Raw genomic sequence first — 21,898 nt, forward strand, 5'->3', positions numbered from 1 at the left:
CAGATGTGATGTAGAACATAGCCTGATGATGATAAAACACTGAAACAGTTGAACATATTTTTTGTATTTTTGTTGAACCCATTAAATGTTCAGTCTTGAACTACCACTATGCTGTCTTTTGGTTTTAAAGTGTGGTGTTGTGTGTGGACTGTGAGCTCATCTCTTGAAAAGAGATGTGATGGTGTTAAATTTAGAGATTGAGGCTCATATCTGGGCAGGGGGGACCTCAATTTGGACCTCATCTCTTGAGATTCCATTGTGGTGAATATTTTTCACTTTCTCCCAGTAGTGTGACATAACGTACTGATGCCTGCTGTTCTCAAGCCAGCTCATTGTAAATCGAGTTCTGCACTGGCCGACGTCACTGTGTCTTTGGCTCCCCCTGCTGGGAATTGCCCTTAGTGACGGAATACAAATGTGGAGAAAAGGGCATGTATGAGAACTGAGAATGATCAAAAGGTTAAGCATATTGGGCTGGCTACAACACTTGAGAGTGGATGAGTGGAGTGAGAAGTAGAGTACAGGAAGTGCTCGGTACAGGGAGTACTGTTCATGATGTGGGCTACATTCTCCTCAGGGGCCCAGCTCTCACAACCTCCATTATCAACACAAGACGCGATGTGTGGAGGGTCTGCGTGAAGTCACAGCGTAGTGGCTGGGTCAGGCCAGGGGGAGCCGGCTAGTGATATAAGGTGAAGGGGGATGACTGCCAGCACTTTAGAACGAGGGCAGTGTGCCGAGTCGAATCCGCCTGCCTATGTGTGTCAAGGCACTTCTTTATCTGTCTGGATCGGGACGTGACCTACAGCAAACAAGAGGGATCAAAGGTTCCAAGCAGCTTATGTAATGCTTTATTGACTTTGATTTTGTGCGGAAAGATTTTGCCCTTCCTGAAAAAGACAGCGGCAACTACTCCACCCTGTCACAAGTTTTGATTTGGTCAAATGTAACGTATTCACCTGTCTTTACACAAAGGGATTATCATTTTTTTCTTCTTCCAATAATGCCAACAGAGCATAGATCAGATCCATGTTCAACACACATCACTATCATTACCATTCATTTGCTCTTTTTGACATGAAGTATACATTAATGCTCGTCACCCCCACTAGGTATGTAAACACTGTGTAGACAGATTAGGCCATTCTGTGTGTGTGTGTGTGGGGTTCCATCTGTTGCCGAGGGTGTGATCGAGGTCTCCTTTCCAACCTCAGGTGATCTCCTCAACCCGGGTCCGGATGGCGTCCCACGACCTTTCAGTAATGGGCACGGTATGCCACCAGCCACAGCCAATGGAAATGGTTTCCCCGGCAACTCCCTATCCAACCCCGTTTCTGCTGCAGACATCCGGTGTGGCGGTGTAGGAGGAGGAGGAGGAGGAGGAGGAGGAGGGCATTTGGGTAGCAGCACCCACGGAGCTGGCGCCACCCTCAACGGTAACTATGGCAATGGGCTGCACTTCGGGCACCTGCACGGGCTGGGGGACACGGCGGAGAATGTGGAGGAGGTGGGCAGCGAGATCGACCACCACACCTCGATCAAGGCCGAGGAACACTACGACCACATGCTCTACAGCACCATGCTGCTCTACCATGGCTCTTAAGGGGGGGGAGAGGGAGAGAAAACAAATGTGCCATTTGCTGCCGACAACACAGGATTATCCACGTATGCCGCCCAAGTTATCAGTTGCCTTAAGCTTAAAAGTCTGTGCAACTGTGCCTCTTGAAGAGAGGGTTGTTGTCTGTTAGTTAATTAAACACACGTGTTTGAGTTTGTGTATTTACCAAAAGGGAAGCAACTTATCTTTTGTGTTTTTTTTTTTTTTTGCTTGTGCTAAGAGCTAAATGTTACTGTAATACTGTTGAAGCCTTTGACTCCTAATCCTTTTTTGTTACACATGAATTGCATTCTGATGTTCTTGTTATGGTGACCCAGTTTCCCTACAACATATCTCGTGTAGGGCCTGTGTGTGTATTATAGAAGCTATTCCTCAGTTGGACTGTATAAATTGTCTGTTATTTTACTTTGCATATATGCATCGCACAGCTTGTGCTGCTTAAAATATATATTTTATTTCCCTTTTTGTACTCCATTTTGTTGTTTAAGAAAACAAATTTGTGACATTAAACAAACTGCTAATATGAGGATGTCTCATGCTTTTTACTATGCAATGGCAAAAAGACAAAATAGTTTGTTAGCGTGCGTGTGAAATGTTTCAGTAGTTTAGTAACCTAGAGCCAAAAGAACTTGGCAGCAGCTTGAGCGCGTGCTCTGTCAGTAGGCAAAAGAATGGCGCAGGCCACAAAGGGATTTTAGAATGTTGCCCACGTGCCTAGCCAAATGTTCTCTAGTGCAAGGCACGGGTCCACCTGTTGAAGATTTACGCATAGGTAGGCGCAGCTGGAGTGCCAGGTGCAATATTAACAATTTGTGGTAGCCAATAGCATTTAAAAGAAATGTTTTATAAAGCATATTCATGTCGTCTCTGCCCGTGGAGTTCTCTGTAACCTAACCTCTGACTACATAAAGCAGACAGCATTACAACCAAATGTGTGATTCACGTGTACTCACACCCACTATCACCTGCCGACTGTACTAGCGATACCGACCTTCATCGCTGGGGGTACTTTGACCTCCCTCTAAACAATGTACGTCATCATGTCCACCACGCCCATATTGGTCGCGTCTACAACCGCCGGTCAAACACGCTAGTTCACTCCTATATTCTATTATAACTAAAACTTGTGTAGATAGTATTACCATGCCCCATCGCCTACTGTACGTCTTACTAATGATTACACATAATATGTGTTACATATGGCGTTTGATTAGTGTATTTGATTGTACCGTAGAAGTGTAACCCCCCTCTGTTTGAAATGGTTTCGTCCAGAATGCCTTCAAAGTACACAAGGAGAAAAACCACCACAGCCCCATCTAGTACGTTTGTAGTTGAGGGAGGCGACGTCAAGGAAGAAAAGGATACTGTCGTAATTCTAGCTAGCTATTGGTCGATTCTGTTAGCTATCGTAATATTATTTTTAGCTACAGTGTAAACAACATTTTTGGTTGTGAAATTTGTTTTTGTACAGTGTACATACATATATAAAAATGTCTACTCCTGCGAGAAGGCGACTTATGCGAGATTTTAAACGGTGAGTATTATACATTTTTCTCGAGACTCCGAGCTAGCTTGTCGTAGCTAATGTTAGCTGCCTTTTCAGTTAGCTGGCAAGCTATTCTATATTGGTAAGCGCTCTGTACCCCAACCAGTTTGTCTTATTAACGAGGAATGAAGAACATGTCATCTGTTCGGGACATGCTGGTGACATTGGTGGGGATGTTAGACTTGTGTGCACCGTTCCATGTTTTCCTAGGATCGTTTGTAAGCTACCGGTGGGGTCTCTGAGCTCCATTCTCCAAAAGCAGCTGCCCGTCTCATCTGGTCAACAAATTAACTGGCTTGGGTAGACTCTAGCCCCAAGCTAGCCTCCTAGCTCGGCAGATGGCAGGCGATTACTGCATCCATTTAGGCTAGGTTGCTAAGTAAGGAAGTTACAAGCTCAACTTGACTACACATTTTAGTCGATATTAATATTTAGCGTGTTTACGTGGACGGTCATTTTAATTAGTTGTGAACTCCTCCATGTACAGATATATCAAATCAGAACACAAGTTGATGCCTGGACGTGATATCTTCTTGAAAGTGAACCGAGCAAATGTTAGCCAACACTGACGTTAGCTCACACAGCTAAGACATTTGGCCAAACCAGTCGTGCTAGAACTATGGTGTGCCGAGTTTCCTCGGAAGCGAATTCGACGAATGTATGGGTAACGTTAGACATCGAGCAAATTGACACGTGGAACTGGAGTTGTTTTTCTAAAACGATGCTGCTGTTACCGTAGGCTCCAAGAGGACCCCCCGGCTGGAGTCAGTGGCGCTCCGTCAGAAAACAACATAATGGTGTGGAATGCAGTCATATTCGGGTAAGGAAGGAATACGGACCAAACTGATTATGCATGCACTTCTGATGCAAATGTCGATCGTCTGTGGGTACCTCGCTGGCAGATTTTGAAGGGAAATCCACCGATCAGAACAGACAGCCAGGTTTCGTCTGACTGTACAGAGAGTCCTTGCAGTTAATTAAGCCGATGGCCATTGTTGTGGCACTTTCACTAGAACTACTAATTGTCAGCATGGAACAAACATGTTCTTTGTAATGTGGTGGTAGCATAACCTGTATACATGATCTGCAGCAATGGTGCACGTGTGTGCCACCCAAATAGAAAAGTCTTGTCTTCATATAGTCTAGAATTGACATTATGGTACGCTGGACCTCCGTGACGTTTTGTTTGTTTTTGTTTTCTTTTTTAATATCTTTTTTGTGTGTTTACAGGCCTGAAGGAACACCCTTTGAAGATGGTAAGCACTACATTATCATTTATTTTAATACTAGTGCAGAGAAAAGAAAAGAACAGGGATATTTTGGAGCCTTCCCTGTGCCTTCCTAATGTGCTCCTTAAAATGCACGATGAATCATAATTTATAGATATCATAAATCAAAATGTATAGATAATATAAGTTGGCTCAGTTATGTGATCAGTGTTTACATTGTGGGTTTGGAAAGTAGATTGACCCTTTCTGTTGTCACTCCACAGGCACATTTAAACTCACAGTTGAATTCACAGAAGAATATCCCAACAAACCCCCGACAGTGCGCTTCGTCTCGAAGATGTTCCATCCAAATGGTACGCTCCTCTTTTTGACCACTGCTTAGCTAGTCCCTTGGAAATGAGCAGCTGTGTTTGGGATGCATCTGTGTGATTGTTTATTTTTGTGTACTGCATTCTTTGTGCGGTCGCATCGCCACTACATAAAGTGCCGTCCAGAATACTGCCATACAAAGGCAAAGTGCAGTAAATGCATGTTTTGTCTAAATTGACTGGAAATGGTCTTCATAACAACTCCTTTATATAAAGCCTTATGGTCCAAACATGACCAGTTTCAGATATATTGTTATGTCAAATTTGCAGTAACTGCATTATCCAACCTAATATCAATACTTTGAGGGCCTTTTTCCTCAGTTTCATTGTAGGCGTAGTTACTGCACTTTGCTTTTATAGGGCTGCATAGACAAGGTGTGTAGTGTGTTGCTTGTGTGTTTTGCCTTCATGAGTTGTCCTATCGTTCATACAACAGCATGCTACATAAATGCATTTATGCATGTGTACATAGACCTTTGGGTGTTTTACCATTAAGCGCATTACCTAGGGTTCTCTCAAGTCAATTTTAAGGAACACTGGCCAACGTTGCCTTGACATTGTTTTCCTCTCCTTTCACTTCCTCTTTAGTGTATGCAGATGGAAGTATTTGCTTAGACATTCTACAGAATCGCTGGAGCCCCACATATGATGTGTCTTCTATTCTCACTTCCATTCAGGTAGGCAAAACATATTAACCTGTAACTAAAAGTGCCAAGTTAGATTAAAAGTGAAATGGTATTTCAATTCACCAAGCAGGAACTGTGTCAGTGTGGTTATAACTGTATAAATATGCAATTAATAACCCTTATAGTGATACTGTCCCATTTTTGGAAATAATCTCATATTAAACCTCCCCTTGAGTTAAATAGTTGAGTTTTACCTTTCTCCTGTACTGTCAACCGTTCTCTTGAGTATGGCAGTGCAAATTTTACCTCCATGCTAGCAGTTAACATTGAGTCCTGTTAACTGCTAGCTTTGAGGTAAAATTTGCACTACCGTACCCAGAGAACGGTTGAAAGTATAGGAAAACTGTAAAACCCTATTATTTAACTCTGGGGGAGGTGTAAAATAAGCTTTTTTCCAAAAATGTGACTATCACTTTAATGCATCTCCTTTATATTTTCTTGGATGGATCATTGTATTGCTAAAGTTAGAGTATCATTAATTTTCTAAATGTATTCTGCACGTTCACACATTTGATAATTTCATGAATATTAATATACTGGGTAATAAACTAATGTTTACTGGTCTGACCAAAGCACAGCAAGTTTTGCAGCTTAAAGATGTCTATTACCTGAAATGCATGAAATGAATCAATATTCATGATAAAGAGACCATTTGTGAATGGGCATCAAACGCAATGTGAATACATTACTTTAAAAATGATATTCTCTACCTTCAACCTTAAATTCGTGCCCCTTTATTTTTCATGGGGCACTTAACTGTCAGATGCAAATCCCAGATGTAAACTGTAAATAATCCCAGTTTTGTCTGCCATGTGCACCAGTGTTGTAGCTATTGTGCTGAAAGAATCCTAGAAAGCATATTGTTTTTATTTAGGCTTTATTTATATTTGATATCTACGTGTGTGTGTGTGTCTCTCTCTCTCTTTCTCTTTGTTACAGTCCCTGTTAGATGAACCAAACCCAAACAGTCCAGCGAATAGTCAGGCAGCACAGCTTTATCAGGAAAACAAGCGAGAGTATGAGAAACGGGTATCAGCTATCGTGGAGCAGAGCTGGAGAGACAGTTGACCTCGTCTACCTGCGAATAAGCTTTTGTTTGTGTGTTCTTTTTTCTCTCTCTCTCTTCAAAATTGAGCTTTGTGTGGGTTTTCCAGTTAGTGGAATATATATCTTTATCTCCCCCCCCCCTTTTTTTCTGCCCAACTTGTTTATGATTTTAAGTTTATATGCACTTTACCTTACTCACTGTGTAGGATTGCGCCTTTTTTTTTTTTTTTTTTTCGTCTTCTGGTCATCAAGTGCTTTCCCATCCCCCTTTGCTCAATCTGTCTGATCACAGGATGCTTTTCACACGTTTGTAACCTTCAGCTGGCTTCTGAGTTGCTCTACAGGAAGGAAAAACCCAATAATATTGGTGTGGGTTTTATCACCAAACACAGAGACATCAAATGCTACTTTACTCCATTCCCAAGGCTGCCCATGTTCTCTACAAAAGGACTTCTCTTTTTTCTACAATAGGAAATGTGTAATCATGATGGACTGGTTGTGTTGTTGTTACAACCCTGCCCCCCCTTTTTTTTTTTTTTTCTTTGGACGAGGTCTGGGCACCAATCCGCATCCCACACTCACACATCCCTCTCCCTTTGATGGACTAGGAGATACTGGGCTGCCTGGCTGTGTTAAGTTCAGATCAAATCTCAGTTCAAATGCTGTATGCACGCCTTAGCCGTCTGTCTAAAGCTTTGTTACATGCATGGATGCTAGTGATTATCCCCCCCCCCATCATATTTCTTTCTTACTCATGTGTTCAATGAAACATTCGTCTAACTTTTCTGTACAGATTTTGCACTGGCTGTCCATGTCAGGATGGGTTTGTTTCTTTCCAGCACTTGTACATAAAAAAATAAAAGGCGAAACTACATTTATTATGAAATTGTCTGGTGGTCACCTTTTTAAGGTTAACTTGTAGGTGAATGACCTTTCATCATCAAAATATATATTTGACTAAGTCTGACACAACAGACCTATAGTCATTTCGTTTGATCTATATTGTGTGTGAATAGGTATGTAATTACTTTTACTAGGTGTTGTATTAACAGACTTATTGAAGAAACTGGTTGTGTAGTAAGATTCAGAGGTACGAACAGCTCAATTGGTAGTGATGAATTTAGAGGCATGTGTAGTTTATTGACAACATGCCTCTGCCAAAAGTTTTGAAGTGAAATGGTAACGACCAAAGCAGAGCAGGTCACCCTACCAGGTCGTACTGGTGTAGTGAAGTGTCTTCAATGACCGTCAGCACTCCCCAATAGCGCTACAAATTATTTAATTCTCCAACAATTTATTGCTACTTTGTAGATCTGGTTATCCCACAGCACTCTGATGGTTCTACTGTCCCCGCGCCATCATAGCTCTCATGTATGATGGGTTAATTGCAGTGATTGAACTTCAGTGTTTGCCACTGTGTTATCACTATGACTAATGGGCACGGAAGCTGACAGAGACAGGGGGGTCAGTTCTCCAGGGCCCAGGGAGAGAAGTGTTGCCAATTGACAATAAAACCGACTCGACTTGATTGTATGGGGGGCACCCTTTCAGATGGCTCGGGCCTGGCAAAAGCTGTGAGCGGCACTGCTAATTGCAATGACTCATAGTCACTACCTGTGGATGTAATGTCCTCTCAACCTCATCTGCACATTACCTGCTGACCTGATTGAACTTGTGAACTCAGGCCTACTGTCACTAATTAAGACTCTTTATCCCTCTACTCATGACGGCCATTGTGTAAAGACTCTTGGTCCACTTTCCTCTGCAGTTCAAAGGTTAATATACTGTTCTCCATGAAATACAGGCCCCAACCCTGATCGTACACGTCTTAAACTGAACCCTTAACATTTTTAAATAAAACATGTTATTCTTGCAAACAAAATGTCATGCCTGAAATCAGGCACCAAGCCTTAATACAAGTACTATCAACCCTGGGCCTCCAGTGTCAGATACCCAGGGCTGATTAATGAACCCTACAAGACAAAATTAAATGCAAACTGAGCCCATATGCATATTAACTTCTTCAAATTCTTGAGATGTCTGTACTTGGATAGATGTAGCCAAAGGCACTAATGTTGCCATGATTCAGTATATTGGAAAGTAAGTATTTCTGGTATTGCTTTACATAAACGTAAAAGAGGTAACCCACACGTCAATGTCACTAGTATGTGGATCTTGCGCTCACATGTCATATGTAGGTCGGTCTTTATACAGCTGCATGACATATGCTGTTGTGAGCACTACAGTAAGATGGTTGCATTTGGTTTTCAAGTAGTAAGAAGACAGGCAAAGCAAAGATGGAAGTGGTTGAAATTTTACTCACACCAACATGGCATTTGTCAAGAAGTAACAAAACACAAGTACAAGGAGAATCACAAGGCAGAGATGCAAGGATAAATGATTGTACAAACATGAGCAAAGACAGAGAAACCTCCAGAGACAACCTGGTCCATTATAGAAGGGGGGCCCATTTCCTAGGGCAGCCTTTGTTTAAAGCCACCACAAAAAATGTTCCACAGGAAAGTAAGAGAAAGACAGCAAGCAACAGAGTAAAGGAAAATAAGGTGTGGTGTGTAGTAATTCTAACCAAGATATTTCTTTTATTCATTTTATTTTTTTATATAAACTTAACATATAACTTGAGGGCAAGTGGCCCTTTGATGATGGCAACACATCCAGTATTGGATCTGAACAAAAATATTCAGATTCACATTCAGACCTCAAAACATTATTTTTTTCTCTTGTGACACAAAATGTTGGGACGGCAGAGTGAGAAAAATATTAAAAAAAAAAAAAAAATGCAATCATGTTCAGTTCTATCAGGAGAAGGTCAAGGTCAAAGGCTTTCCATTCAGGTTTGAAAGCCAAGCTACCTGTTGTAAGCCCGTTCCTTTTTGGACCTCTCCAGGGCCTTGTCCATAGTCTTTTCGTTCTCGCCGCGGCACTTGGGGCAGTACCACTTCCCCTTGGGCTTGTGGTGCAGGCCCACACAGGAGAAGTGGAACCACTCGATGGGGCATTCGTCGTTATCGCAGCCGATCATCTCCCCGTAGGACACCTGCTCGCACAGGCAGTAGGTGGGCTCGTTGGGGTCGATTGGCAGGTCGGCGGGTGACACCTCCCGCTCCTGCTTGGCCTTGGACCTTTTCTTCTTCTTGGACGAGGAGGACGACGAGGTGGTCTTGGCCCTCTTCTCTTTCGGCGTGCCCACCACCACCTCCTCCACGTGGTGCTCCGCCACCCCTCCGTAGTTGGCATTCTCCCGGTTCTCCCCGCCGTTCTTCTGCCGCCGCGAGCGCTTCCCGCTAGCTGACTTGTCCACGGAGCTGGGGGTGGCGTCGTCACGCCGCTTGTCCACGCTGCCGCCGCTGGGCTTGGACGTCATGGCCACGGGCGTCATGGTGACGGGGGTGATGGAGGAGGCGGTGGACGCCGAGGCGGAGGAGGAACCCGTGGGGGTGGGCGTCTCGGGCGAGCCGGCCTGGCAGGCCTGGAACACCTCCACGTGCCACTCCACCTGCCGCGAGCGGTTCTCCACCAGCTCCACCATCTGGCCCGCGATCTGGATCTTCTCGTCACCCAGCTCCTGGGTGCGGATCAGCGCACGCTGTATGGTGTGCAGCAGCCTTCGCCTCTGGGCCGGGTCGTTCTCCTGCCGGTGCTTCTCGTAAGCCTCGTCCAGCTCCCTCAGGATCTCTGCACATACACACAGACAGACAGACATTCAGACACACACACACACACATAATGGAAGTTACTGACTTTTGTTGCAAAGACAGCCAATCAATTGACTGCTGTTCAATTTCATCTGCAAAGCATCTCATTTAGCGACCACGACTTGTAAATATATATTCTTCATTTAATGAAATCAAAATCCAGTGATTGCGACAGGACTTGGAATTGGTTTTCCCAGATCAGTCTTTGCTCATAACAGGAAATCTTTTGTTTTGCTTTTTTTTCGCTTGTGCAAGCTCCGCCCAGACATCCCATGAAAAGCACTATGAAAGATATGCCCGCCTCTTTGGTTTTAACAAGTTACTACCCAATCACCTCTACTGGTGTCTTTGCCAAATCCCACCCTCTCCAACTGACAGACCAATCGGCTGCGAGCACCAAAAGTAATAAAACCGGCTAGCCAACTACACTTCGTCGTCACTTACATACAGTAACATCACTGAAGAACACGACCAACAACCATTGTTCAACAAACATTATCGTTTACAGAAAATAACCGGTAAAACGTTGAATCAAAGCCCTCATCACATTGGATAGTAACAGCTATCTTTGAACACTGTCTCAAATACATTGGTGAGGAAAAGAGTAGCCGATATGAACTTCCACCAATACCACCTCCGAACTTCGGCTAGTAAAACCAAGGTGAATAGCGGGCTACCAGGACGAATCCAAAAACCCGAAAAGATCGAGGAAATCAAAAACGTGATCCAAGGTCTTAAACACTTAACTCGAATGCACATCTTCAAAAGTAGGCAGTTTACATGCATGCATTTATCGAGGAAAACAACCCAGCCCACGCCACCGACACCTGGCATGAACGTTATGGGCTATTCAGTCGAAGAGCTCTCTCCCTCATTCTTCCACATAGAAAAACACGGAACCATTTGTTGTTTTGTATAAAAGTGAACGCACAGCGCAGTGGTACTCACGATTCAATACCAAGAGATGTTTATACCTGCTATGTAACGTTAGCCATTTGGCATGTAAGAGACCACTCGCTAGTCAACGTCAAAAGAGACAACTCTAAGTGATCTGCGTAATAAAAAAACGATACACCGACATCTTCGTCATCCTTAGAACAACAATCTAATGTTGTCGCTTACTTGAACTAGATAGATGAATGCAGCAAAGCTTAACAGCTTGGGGACGCTTTTCGCATTTACATGTTAAATAATCTGTTTGATTTGTCGCTAGCAACACATCATTCACTGGCTAAAATAGTTAGCTCGAACATATAGTGAAGGCTAGCAAACGTCTGGACAGTGGCACCAAGAACAGCCAATTTTCCGTACCTTGATATTTTGCGTCGATTTCTCTCATCACAGACACGCATCTTTGTAAGTCAAGGGGCAACGATTCCACCAAATCCAAATACTCTTCGACATATCTTGTTACAACGTGTACTGGATCCCCGTTGGCGGGGTTCAACATTTTGCTTCTGTTTCACGTATCGACCCAAGTGCAACGGAGGGAACAGCTGCACGGCAGACCAAACGTCGTACGGAAAACACAGCTTGTCTTTCTTGCAAATGACCCGGCTATGTTGATAGCTGCAGTTTGTTAAATTGCTAACCAGTTAGCAGTGCTTCATATCGCAAATGTCTTTTCCAATGAGTTTTCTCTTGGCCATCTACCAGCCTAGTGTCGAGTTACGGCAAGCCAGTGGGGCCATACGTCCCATTACAGAGCTAACATGAAATGCAATGCAGTGACCAATCCTAATTTGACGACGGGGATTCTTTCGGCTCCAGGGTAGAAGCGCTATGATCTGATAACAGTCAAGGCCATCATTTATCCGCGCGCCGCTACATGCAGTCTGTGGAGTCTTTGCTATTATTCATCACCTTATATTTCCAAGCGTTGACAGATGTTTACTTTACATTGTCGCCCCTCGCGCCAGCTATAATTTGGGGACACGCGCAACACTGGGAAGAAGTCCTGCGACATTGAAAGTGTGTCATGCTTGTTTATGTTCATAAACCTAACAATAATTGAAATTTAGCAACAGTGTAGCAGAGTTCCAACAAGTTTATTAGCAAGTTACGTTAGAAAAAACATACAAATAATGTCACAGCTTCAGGTCTTCAGGCACGGGTCAGTAGTGATAAAGACAGTTTTACTGACCAATAAAAGACATCTAGACCCTTCTCATGTGAGTAAAGTCTCTTTAAACGCAGAAAACGCGAAAAGAAGTGTCGTACAGAACATGGTGGGTCAATTTCCTGTAGAGATTAAACTGAATGTATGGAATGAAAGCTGAGCCGTTAGAACTGAAAGAGTAATGCGTGTTTCAAATACATTCCGGCTGCAATGTAAATAGGATGTATGGTTTGAAAAGTAAAACCTTTCATAACCCGTTATAACGCCATCATTTTTACATCATTTTGTCACGTGTAGGAAAAAAGTGTTTTTTTTCTGAGACAAGAACAAGCAAACTAAGTTTTTGAACAGTGACTGCATTGTTAAAATGCATGAACACGCACAAACACACCTGCAAATGCTTGTGAAATATAAAAAATGCAAACCTTTTGCAAAGTTGTAAACAATACTTTCAAAACAAACGAAATTCTGTATAGAAACAAACTCTGATATAGTTATATGTAAATGTAGCTTACTTTCTTTTGAGTCAGTTATGTACATGCTTTGATGACAAGTTTGGCACTTCTCTATTAGTAAGTCAAAATGCTAAATGCTTTGTTTTGCAATCTGTATAAAACCCAAAAGTGGGCGCTTTTCAGAAAGCAAAGTGTAATTTCAATTTCATGTTGCTACCTGTTTTCAGCCAAAACTGTCATGGCACACAGATCAAACACACAGAAACACAGAGAAAGAAGAGGTTGTCAGTCCAACCAAAGAAGGTGTGAACAGGGACAAAATACAAGAACTAACAAAGAAAGAAAAAGGAAAACTACGTGAATCGGACTTGTACATAACATACATTTCCAACTTTCCATCAGATTACTGCTGGCCAATAGAAGTGCTTTTATTACCGATCGGGCATTCAATGGCCTCAATGCAGTTCACATATGTTACTAAGTTTAGAGTTAGAAAAGAAATGTGAACGCTTAGGGCCATTACCGGCTGTATTGTGGACGTCAGCTCTGGTCTAAAGTAAGTGCCAATGCGTCACAGGTATTACTGAGGTCTGCACAGTTTCAATGACATCAACATAGCAGGTAGGTCTCTGCACGGGAGAGAGAGAGATTCTTCAACCCCACCAGTGGGATGATTACTGTTTTTATTTTCTTTTTTCTATTATTCAAAAACATAACCCGACCTTGGGCGTCGTGGTAACTGAACACTGACATCATCACGGCATGATGTCAAACTGAGACATTCTGATGTCAAGGAGAGAGAGTGTGAGTGAGAGAGAGAGAGAGAGAGAGAGAGAGAGAGAGTGTGAGTGAGAGAGAGAGAGAGAGAGAGAGAGAGAGAGAGAGAGAGAGGTACATGTGACGACTGGAAGTGAGCAGTTGTGATGCATGGTCCGATGTCCATGTTGGACGTTGGGCTGCGTTGGGCTGATGTCACAGTGAGGGAGACAGGCAGGGCAGGGTAGGGCAGGCCAGGTAGACTGCTGTGGCACAGAGGACATTCACTCAGTCCACAAAGGTGACAAATATCCGGTTCAGAAGTAAAATAAAACCCAACCCTGCAACAGTTTCCTTGCAACACCAGTGATTTCACTCGAGTAACCGTCCCCCAGTCATTACGATCATCTGGTTGGATCAAACTTGTGGCAGACAGGGGTTTTTAATAATATTCGGAACCCGGGATTGACACCGTCTCTTGCTTCTACGTGATCTTCAAGGTGCTGCCGTAGGTTTGCTGCACTACAACCTGCACATTGTCCAGGATGAAGTCAAAGGCCATACTCCACACAGACTCAGTGGACTGCTGCATCAACCTGGGATGGAGGGAGGGGGGGAGAGAGACAGATGTAGTGAGGGTGGGAGGGAGAGGTGGTCAGGAAGAGGAGGCAAACAGGTGTGGGGAGAAGTTGTGAGGGGGTGGGGGAAGAAACAAAAGAGATCATAAAAGGTTTGGGTTGGTATACTATCGACTATGCCAGTGGTACCCAAAACTTTTCTGCCGGGAGCCCCTTATTCACCTAAGAATATTTTCATGACCCCCACTCCACCATATATTTCACACGGCAAACATTATTTGTCTGTACAATATCTCCGCGAGCCCCCTTATGGTTTCCCAATTTTGGGAACCACTGTTGTTCAGCCTGTATATTAATGACCTGTCAAGTTGTTGTCCTGCATCAGTAACCTGCCAGTTATATGCAGATGACGCAGTGTTACACACCCATGCAAAAAATAAATGTCTAGCTGCGCAACAGTTAACACCAGTCATGAACGATGTGTGTACATGGCTACAGAATTCACACCTTCATCTTAATGTGTCCAAGACTGTCTGTATGTACTTCACGAAAAGAGGTACTACTGAGCTTGATCCCAGCATCATGGTGCAGGGGGAGAAGCTAGATGTTGTTCAAGAATTTAAATACCTTGGCGTAGTGATAGACTCACAACTTGGTTTTAAGCAACATGTTGAAAAAAATATAGGCAAAATAAAATATAATTTATGTAATTTTAGGTACATTAGGAACAATTTAACCCTTGAGTCAGCAACATTGTATTTTAACGCAATAATCATGTCACACATGTCTTACTGTTTAACCAGTTGGGCATCAGCTAATGTCACAACACTAAAAGCCATTACAACATTATACAAACAAGCACGGAAAATTCTAGACAGAAAGCCTAGAACACATCATCATCGTCATATTTTAAAAAGAAACATAGACTATTGGACTGGGATAACTATGTGAAATATAATGACTCAGTTTTAATCTACAAAATCTTCCATGGCCTGGCCCCTCCTCCTCTACAGACATTTATCATAAAAAGCATTAACAGGGCTACCAGAGCCAGAGCCAGTTCCAGGGGTGATTGCTCTGTCCCATTTAGAAAGAGTGCTTTTAGTCAGGCTGTTTTCTCTTACAGAGCTTGTCACACCTGGAACACAATTCCCAGTAAAATTAGAGAACTGCCAACAGTGAACTCTTTTAGAAAACATTTAAAATTATGGCTACTGGGTTATCAATGCTGTCAACATAATCTTACATAGTACTGGCAGCTGTTTAACTTATTTGGGTTATTGTATTTTGTAATTGTATTTTGTATTATATATTTTAAAATGTGTGTGTATCTTTGACTCTCTTTTTTTACAACTGTGTGCAATAACTGTATTTTTAGTTTTGTTTTAACTTTGTCTTTTTAAGGAACATCAAACCTGTCAAGGGACACAATATGGAAATTAGCCTCTTGGCTACAATCTTGTATATTTAGCATTTTTGTTTAAATGCTGGCAATATATACTGTCCCTTTCTAAATAAACTTGAAACTTGAAACTAGGGTGAAAGACTGGTTTAGCGCTTGATCCGAGTAGTTGCAAAGTGGGATTTCCATACAAATTAATACTTTTTTTTAAAGCAACAGACATAGTTGCACATATTTTATGTATATTTTTACACATATTTCATGTATATTTTTACACAGTTGCCCTACATATACAGTACCGGCCAAAAGTGTGGACTCACCTTCTCAATTATGCATTCTCTTTATTTTCGTGGATTTTCATTGTGTATTTTCATGCAGGGCATCAAAACTGTGCTTGAACACGTGGAGAATTACGTGCTTGCCAAAAAATATAATTCTAGCTGCTGTCCAACAGCAATGCCAGCTGTCTATCCACCTGACGTCAACATGGCACAACTGAAGGCCCCAAACATTTCAATAAGCTTATTTTTGTCTATTTTCAAATAAAAATGCCCAGTCAGTCATGTCAATCCTAATTGGACATTAAAGTCCTCAATTAAGTCACTAGAATTGTAGAACTAGAATTTTGAGACCTAAAATCTAGTTTGAAACATTTGCCAATACAAGCATTTTACAGACATTTTCTTGATCTGGTCATAGCCTAGGTTACTTGGACAAAACTGTGTTGGAGGGAATCTGTGGCAGGGTTTTTCACTTTTACTTTTACTTTTTTAATCACTGTTTCACTTAGATAACCAACTATGCTGACCAAGTGACCCATTATCAGATCAAGAAAATGTCTCTTGTATTGTTTGTATCAATTCAGATTGACTCGACTGACTGGGTATTTTTACTTGAAAATAGACATAAAAATAAGCTTGTTGAAACATGAGAGGCCCTCAGTTTTGCTGTGTTGACGTCACTGTTTGGCATTTTTAGATATTGTTTTAATAATTGTTTTTATTTTTTATATATATTTTCATTTTTTGTTACGCACATAATTATACATGTGTTCATTCACCGTTTTTATGTCCTCCCTGAAAATGTACTAAGTTCTGTAAATAGCCACAAAAATAAAGAGAATTCATTAATTGAGAAGGTGAGTCCACACTTTTGGCCTGTACTGTAACTGCAGTAAAAACTATTGTATATGTACACATACTGTATTTTTATTGATAGGATGTCATGTGTGTAGACAAAGGGGTGAATTATCATCTCGGTAATGTTGACGAGAGTTATGGCTACCTCTTCATATATTTTATGATGATGTCGAGTTTCTCGAGGTCTTTGTCCTCCACCAGCTCAGTGCAGTATTTCACCACCTGCAGGATGTCCTCCTCCATGGGCTCTGGAGAACAACAACGTACCAGGATGCTTACAGTTAGCTAGTTACAGTAAGAAACTGAACGTTTTCTGCGGGCCTGGAGGTTGTGAACGTGGCCCAAAAGTTAAGAATACCTGCCCTAGGCTACAGGTTGCTGTGGACCCCCCAGAAAGCAATTTTCGCGACAAATTATTGAGTTATAGTTACGAGCTAGGAAATAAGGATAACATGTCTACCAACTGGACTCAACACGACAGACAATTTTTTTGATGTTGCATTTTGTCACAATTCTGCAATTTTTCACTTTTGGCCACTTGGGGGCCCCCTGGTTGATGTCCGCAGCCGCAGCCATATCTAGCCTGTGAGTTAATCTAGCCCAGGGTCCTGATGTCACATAATAAACACATGAATGAACACATACAGACTATGCTATGACAATAATAACTATTAATGATAATAATAATAATAATAATAATAATGAAAAATAATAATAAGCATGAACACTTATAGACTCTGCTCTGCCCTGCATCTTATTATCTTATTACCTGTGATGGTTGTGACCCACTCCCGTAGGAGGGTCCTGATGTCGCTCAGCTCGCAGGCTCCAGCCAGTGTGGGCACAGGGCGGGGAATGAACTTGGACAACACCTCTGGCACGTCCGCCTTCACAGATGAGGACGATGATGACGATGGCCCATTCTCCATCTGCACAGAACAATTGGGGGGCAGGAGATTACTGGTCAAGATCATGTAAAGTTCACTAGATTGGAATTTTCTGTTCAGAGGTATGTCAACCCTGGATTTGCCCATCACATGTTTGAGTTAATCTTATTTTAAATTTGGAGCCACACGTCTATCAATGATATCTGTTCTAGTAGTATGTACTATTCCATGTTGCGTTATATGATATCATTATATGTTATACAACTTCTTTCCATTTCTGCTCCGCATTATCAACGACCGTTTTATTTTTAATGTGATAAATTTGACTTGACCTGGTATGGCAGATCATCTGCATGTCCAGTATGTAGGCCTATTATTGGGAGGGAAAGTAATCTCATCGCCCCCTGCTGGCAACGTTCCAAGCCTCTGCATCAAATGAATGTTTTTTTTCTTTAAAAAATTACATCTCGGTCCTGACGACGAAGTAGGAGCAGTGGCTGTCATATAATATGCATGTTGGCCCGTTTGATCGATTCAGGTGGTAAAATGTTCTGTTTTTAACTGATCTGAACTGATTTTAATATTCTTAAAAAACTACACTGACTCGCATGTGTGATGCGTTTACTTCATGTAATTAGCATAGCCAAACATTAGCCAGAGAGGTGGTTACTCGTCATTACAGAAGCCATACTACTAGAGAAGTTGAAACCAAACCAAACTAATCGAGAGTATATATGTGTAATAAGACGCCAATATGAAACTCACAGGATTACAAGAATGTGAAGAAACGCGAAGAACTTGCGTTTGTTTATTTCTCTGTGTTGTCAATGAGGCGCGAAGCACAGCATGCTGGGAGCTGTAGTCAGTTTCCGACCAGATTGGCACAATTTCTACTTCTCTTAAAAGGGCAAAAAATGACTCAAGATTTCGACAGATAGTACGTTTGTAGTTCATCCTATTGTGTAAGCTGAATCATGTGTCTGGTGTGATAGTTCAGCGTCATATCTTTGTGGGATTTTTTAAAAAACTTGTCTATGGGAGTTTCAATAGGATCGCCCTGGTGGTTTTCCACTTTCCCACCCAATACATGTTTACATACAGTGTACAGTATATGTGTACACTATGCGCATGTAACCTACTGCACCCCTCAAATTCATTATTTTCATTCAGGAGTTAATCGAGCACATTACCAATAAAGTCAAGTTAAAAAGTAATCTTCAGCCCAATGGGGTCACATCTTTGAGGCGGTATGCAGGTGTGGGTGGTATGAATTGAGGAATTGAGCAGTCATGCTAGAAAGTCACCATGAGCCCCATGGGGTCATCTTGTGTGTCATGTGTGTGCGTGTAAGGGTGGTATGAACTGAATACCACTAAAAGAGTACCACTACCATTACATACTGTGTATTTTCATAATGCCTTTGGTGATAGTTAGCTATAATACAATATATTTTTCTGTACTCTCTAGCACATTGAATGACAATCTTGTTTTGACAATGTGCTATATAAATAATATTGATTGATTGAGTGATTGATTAAAGCAATCAAGTTTAAAAAGTGTTACCTTGAGGCCAATGGGGTCGTCTTTGAGGCGGTATGCGGGTGGTGGTGGAGGGGGCAGCTTGGCGGGGCTGGCCTTGGCAGGGCTGGTGGCTGGGCGTTTGAGGGGGCTGGGGCCCTTCTTGGCAGGGCTGCCCACTGCTGCTCGCCTCTTGTAGCGCCGCTTGGTCTTGCCAGCCGCACCAGACTGCTTCAGCTGGAGCAGAGGGTTCTTAGGCTCCACTAGGCACAGAGGGGAGAAAACATGGGAGGGTTACTTTTCTTTATTTTTTCATTATTTTTAGCCTCTCTCTCTTTCTTTCTTTACTTTCCTCATATTCCTTGTGAATGTTTACAGCACTTTGGCCTTGTGGGGTAGGGTAGAGTTGTACGTCTGAGGCCCACTTTAGTCATAAACCTGCATAGCATTCCGGGCTGTGCTGCAAATGCACCTTAAAGTGTGCACGCACGCACGCGCGCGCACACGCACACACAAATGTTACTGTGTGGATGCCAGTCAGTGTCATCATTCCTGCTCTGTCAACTGATCATTATTCAATAGGCAATACAAACATACAAACTCACACAGGCCCCCAGTAGAAAAGCACTATTCTCACTTTCGATGGATCGACAGTCCACTTCTCTTCTCACCGCCTTCCAGTAGATTGACAGCACTCTGCAGCCTTCTCACTTTGCCATTGATGGCTATAAACTCATTTGCTTTAATCATTTCCTCTCTAAAAGGTGTAATCAAAAGTCTGCACAGTCTCTATGCTACATCCAAATATTTTATTACATTTCTATAACGCAATCTTCTTGAGGTTACATCTAAACGTCCTCGTGCTATTTAATTACAATGTTTCGGTCATACCCTAGCCTGGTTCTCACCGACGGTACGTGTGTGTAGCTCCGGAGCACCCTGATGGAGCGGAGCTACACACACTACCGTCTGGTAGCGCTGCCATTAACATGCTCTTCTCGAGTAGAAAACAAACTGAGCATTTATTGCTTAAATATCAAATGCAGCTCGCATTGATGAGTCACAGGACAGACTGTGGACTATATTGACTCTTTAGAGATGAACAGAAAATGTTTTGGAGGAATTTGTTGGTGGTGAGTTGCAATAAATGCACCATTTATTTTCTGATTCGAAAAGGGCATGTTAACGGCAGTGCTACACGCACACCGCCGGTGAGAACCAGGCTAGTCATACCCACCGACTTCAGGTAAGTTTAGGAATAGACAGACTGGGAGGTTGATTTTTCTTTCTTTTATGAATGATGACCACCTTGAAATGTATTGACAGTCACAAACGTACCCACGGCTGCTTGCGGTTGGCCACCCTCTCTGCGGTTATAAGCAGAGCGCAGCTCATCCTGTAGCTCTTTGGGAAGGGCAGCAAACACCTCTGGGTCCACCTATTTGCAAACAGTAAGAAATAAAATGATTTTGTATTCCATTTCCTTCAAAATAAAAAGTGAAGTGGAGCTCTGAGGCAGTTGCCTCTATATTCCTCTGCAGGTAACTGAGGGATTTATAGCCTATATACTGCATGCAAAACCCATCTCTGCCAATCTGTCAACGAAAACTGTCTGTGTCCGAACAAACTGTCTGTCTGCACAAGCTTTCTTGCTGTGGTTCTTCCTGTAAGTATGCCCTAGGGCTGCACAATTAATTGAAAAAAAATCAAAATTGTGATAAAATAGTGAAATCGAACTCATGATTTTAATCGTGATTTAATCGTGGCAATAGTGACCTACTTTTGAGAGCGTCCTTGAAGCCAGAACATACTGTCAGGCTGGTGTTTCTGGCCAGAAATCTGTCTGTTTCATGCCATTTCCTTTACATAATTATTACAATTCATTTTATTTTGCTCATCCCGTATGTAATTCATTCTTGGTTATATTTCATCTTGTTATAATTTTCAAAAAAATCTGCAAAAATCAATAATCATGATTAATAATCGTGATTATGATTTTGACCAAAATAATCGTGATTATGATTTTTTTCATAATCGTGCAGCCCTAGTATGCTCCATCATTACTCAGAGTGTCTACTAGCAGTATGATGAAGATGGAGCCTTTATAGAAAACTGTCTCTGTATGAGTCTGTCTGCATAAACAAACCTGTGACAAGTCGGGCAGTGCTAGTCAGACGCCCGTGGAGCCCAACTGACGCTGTTTGTGTCCGTCAGCACTAACATGTCTTGCCGTCAGTCTTTTTGCATGTAGTGCATAGTCTCATCCTTACTCTGAGACACTGTGTAGCTGTTGTCACCGGTGACTGAGAAGTCAAGCAGTGCCAGTATGATGCCCGTGGTGGAGCAAGTATATAAAAACTGAACTCTGTCCGTGTCTGTGTGCAAAACGGTGCTGCTGTGTGTCCTTTTGAGTGTACTGCATGAGTCATTACTCTGAGCCCATGTGTGTTTTTGGCATGGCTGATGCCACCTGTGAGAAGCTGTGCAGTGCCAGGAGGATGCCCGTGGAGGCTGTATACAAATTGTTGGTATTTGTCTACATTTACTGTCTTGATGCGTGTACTGTATGTCTCATCGTTACTCTGCTGTCACCTGTGAAAAGTCGGGCAGTGCCATGATGATGTGGCCTGGTTCCTACCAGACCTGTGTGTGTGTAGCTCTGGAGACCCCTGGTGGAGCTCAAACACACGCAGAGGTCTGGGAGACTGTTGCAGGATTCCATTTGTCTTTATTACCTCAATATCAATGCCATCTTGCACTGAGGAGTCACAGGACATATAGACTATATTGGCGCTTTAGAGATCAACAGAAAACATTCTTGAAAGAATTTGTTG

General features: G+C 42.4%; 4 protein-coding genes across 6 annotated transcripts in view; 2 read left to right on the forward strand and 2 right to left on the reverse strand.

Annotated features, from left to right (window-relative positions):
- The window catches only part of ankrd10b (ankyrin repeat domain 10b), a 36,384-nt gene extending 34,240 nt beyond the window's left edge, over nt 1-2,144 (forward strand). The window contains exon 6 of the mRNA XM_063213692.1: nt 1,215-2,144. Within this exon, the coding sequence (XP_063069762.1) occupies nt 1,215-1,603 (389 nt within the window). The 3' untranslated portion in view covers nt 1,604-2,144. The remainder of the gene's footprint in view (nt 1-1,214) is intronic.
- Nucleotides 2,145-2,940: 796 nt separating this feature from the next.
- Nucleotides 2,941-7,372, forward strand: LOC134460995 (ubiquitin-conjugating enzyme E2 A-like). The gene is made up of 6 exons (XM_063213693.1): nt 2,941-3,152; nt 3,904-3,984; nt 4,395-4,420; nt 4,657-4,746; nt 5,350-5,438; nt 6,387-7,372. Exons 1-6 carry the CDS (start codon nt 3,109-3,111, stop codon nt 6,513-6,515), a joined length of 459 nt encoding a protein of 152 aa, XP_063069763.1. The 5' UTR covers nt 2,941-3,108; the 3' UTR covers nt 6,516-7,372.
- Nucleotides 7,373-8,792: 1,420 nt separating this feature from the next.
- On the reverse strand, nt 8,793-12,141 carry ing1 (inhibitor of growth family, member 1). The gene is made up of 2 exons (XM_063213697.1): nt 11,522-12,141; nt 8,793-10,190 (listed from the first exon to the last, which is right to left on the reverse strand). The coding sequence occupies exons 1-2, from the start codon at nt 11,658-11,660 to the stop codon at nt 9,364-9,366; spliced, it is 966 nt and encodes a 321-aa protein (XP_063069767.1). The 5' UTR covers nt 11,661-12,141; the 3' UTR covers nt 8,793-9,363.
- A 98-nt stretch (nt 12,142-12,239) lies between these two features.
- Nucleotides 12,240-21,898, reverse strand: part of rev1 (REV1 DNA directed polymerase) — a 50,501-nt gene continuing 40,842 nt past the window's right edge. For all 3 annotated transcript variants that reach the window (XM_063213695.1, XM_063213694.1, XM_063213696.1), the window contains 5 exons: nt 20,403-20,502; nt 19,110-19,327; nt 17,429-17,588; nt 16,805-16,907; nt 12,240-14,136 (listed from right to left, as the gene is read on the reverse strand). In XM_063213695.1, the coding sequence (XP_063069765.1) occupies nt 14,025-14,136; nt 16,805-16,907; nt 17,429-17,588; nt 19,110-19,327; nt 20,403-20,502 (693 nt within the window). In that variant the 3' untranslated portion in view covers nt 12,240-14,024. The remainder of the gene's footprint in view (nt 14,137-16,804; nt 16,908-17,428; nt 17,589-19,109; nt 19,328-20,402; nt 20,503-21,898) is intronic.

This window comes from Engraulis encrasicolus, chromosome 13 (assembly GCF_034702125.1).
Source record: "Engraulis encrasicolus isolate BLACKSEA-1 chromosome 13, IST_EnEncr_1.0, whole genome shotgun sequence".
NCBI lineage: Eukaryota > Metazoa > Chordata > Actinopteri > Clupeiformes > Engraulidae > Engraulis > Engraulis encrasicolus.

What these genes read in the sequence shown, in the direction of transcription:
- LOC134460995 (XM_063213693.1), top strand. Translation starts at nt 3,109, where the DNA reads ATGTCTACTCCTGCGAGAAGGCGACTTATGCGAGATTTTAAACG. An exon ending in AGGAACACCCTTTGAAGATG is followed by an intron (nt 4,421 to 4,656) that starts GTAAGCACTACA and finishes GTCACTCCACAG; the next exon opens with GCACATTTAAACTCACAGTT. An exon ending in GAAGATGTTCCATCCAAATG is followed by an intron (nt 4,747 to 5,349) that starts GTACGCTCCTCT and finishes CTTCCTCTTTAG; the next exon opens with TGTATGCAGATGGAAGTATT.
- ing1 (XM_063213697.1), bottom strand. Translation starts at nt 11,660, where the DNA reads ATGTTGAACCCCGCCAACGGGGATCCAGTACACGTTGTAACAAGATAT. An exon ending in AATCGACGCAAAATATCAAG is followed by an intron (nt 10,191 to 11,521) that starts GTACGGAAAATT and finishes GTGTATGTGCAG; the next exon opens with AGATCCTGAGGGAGCTGGAC.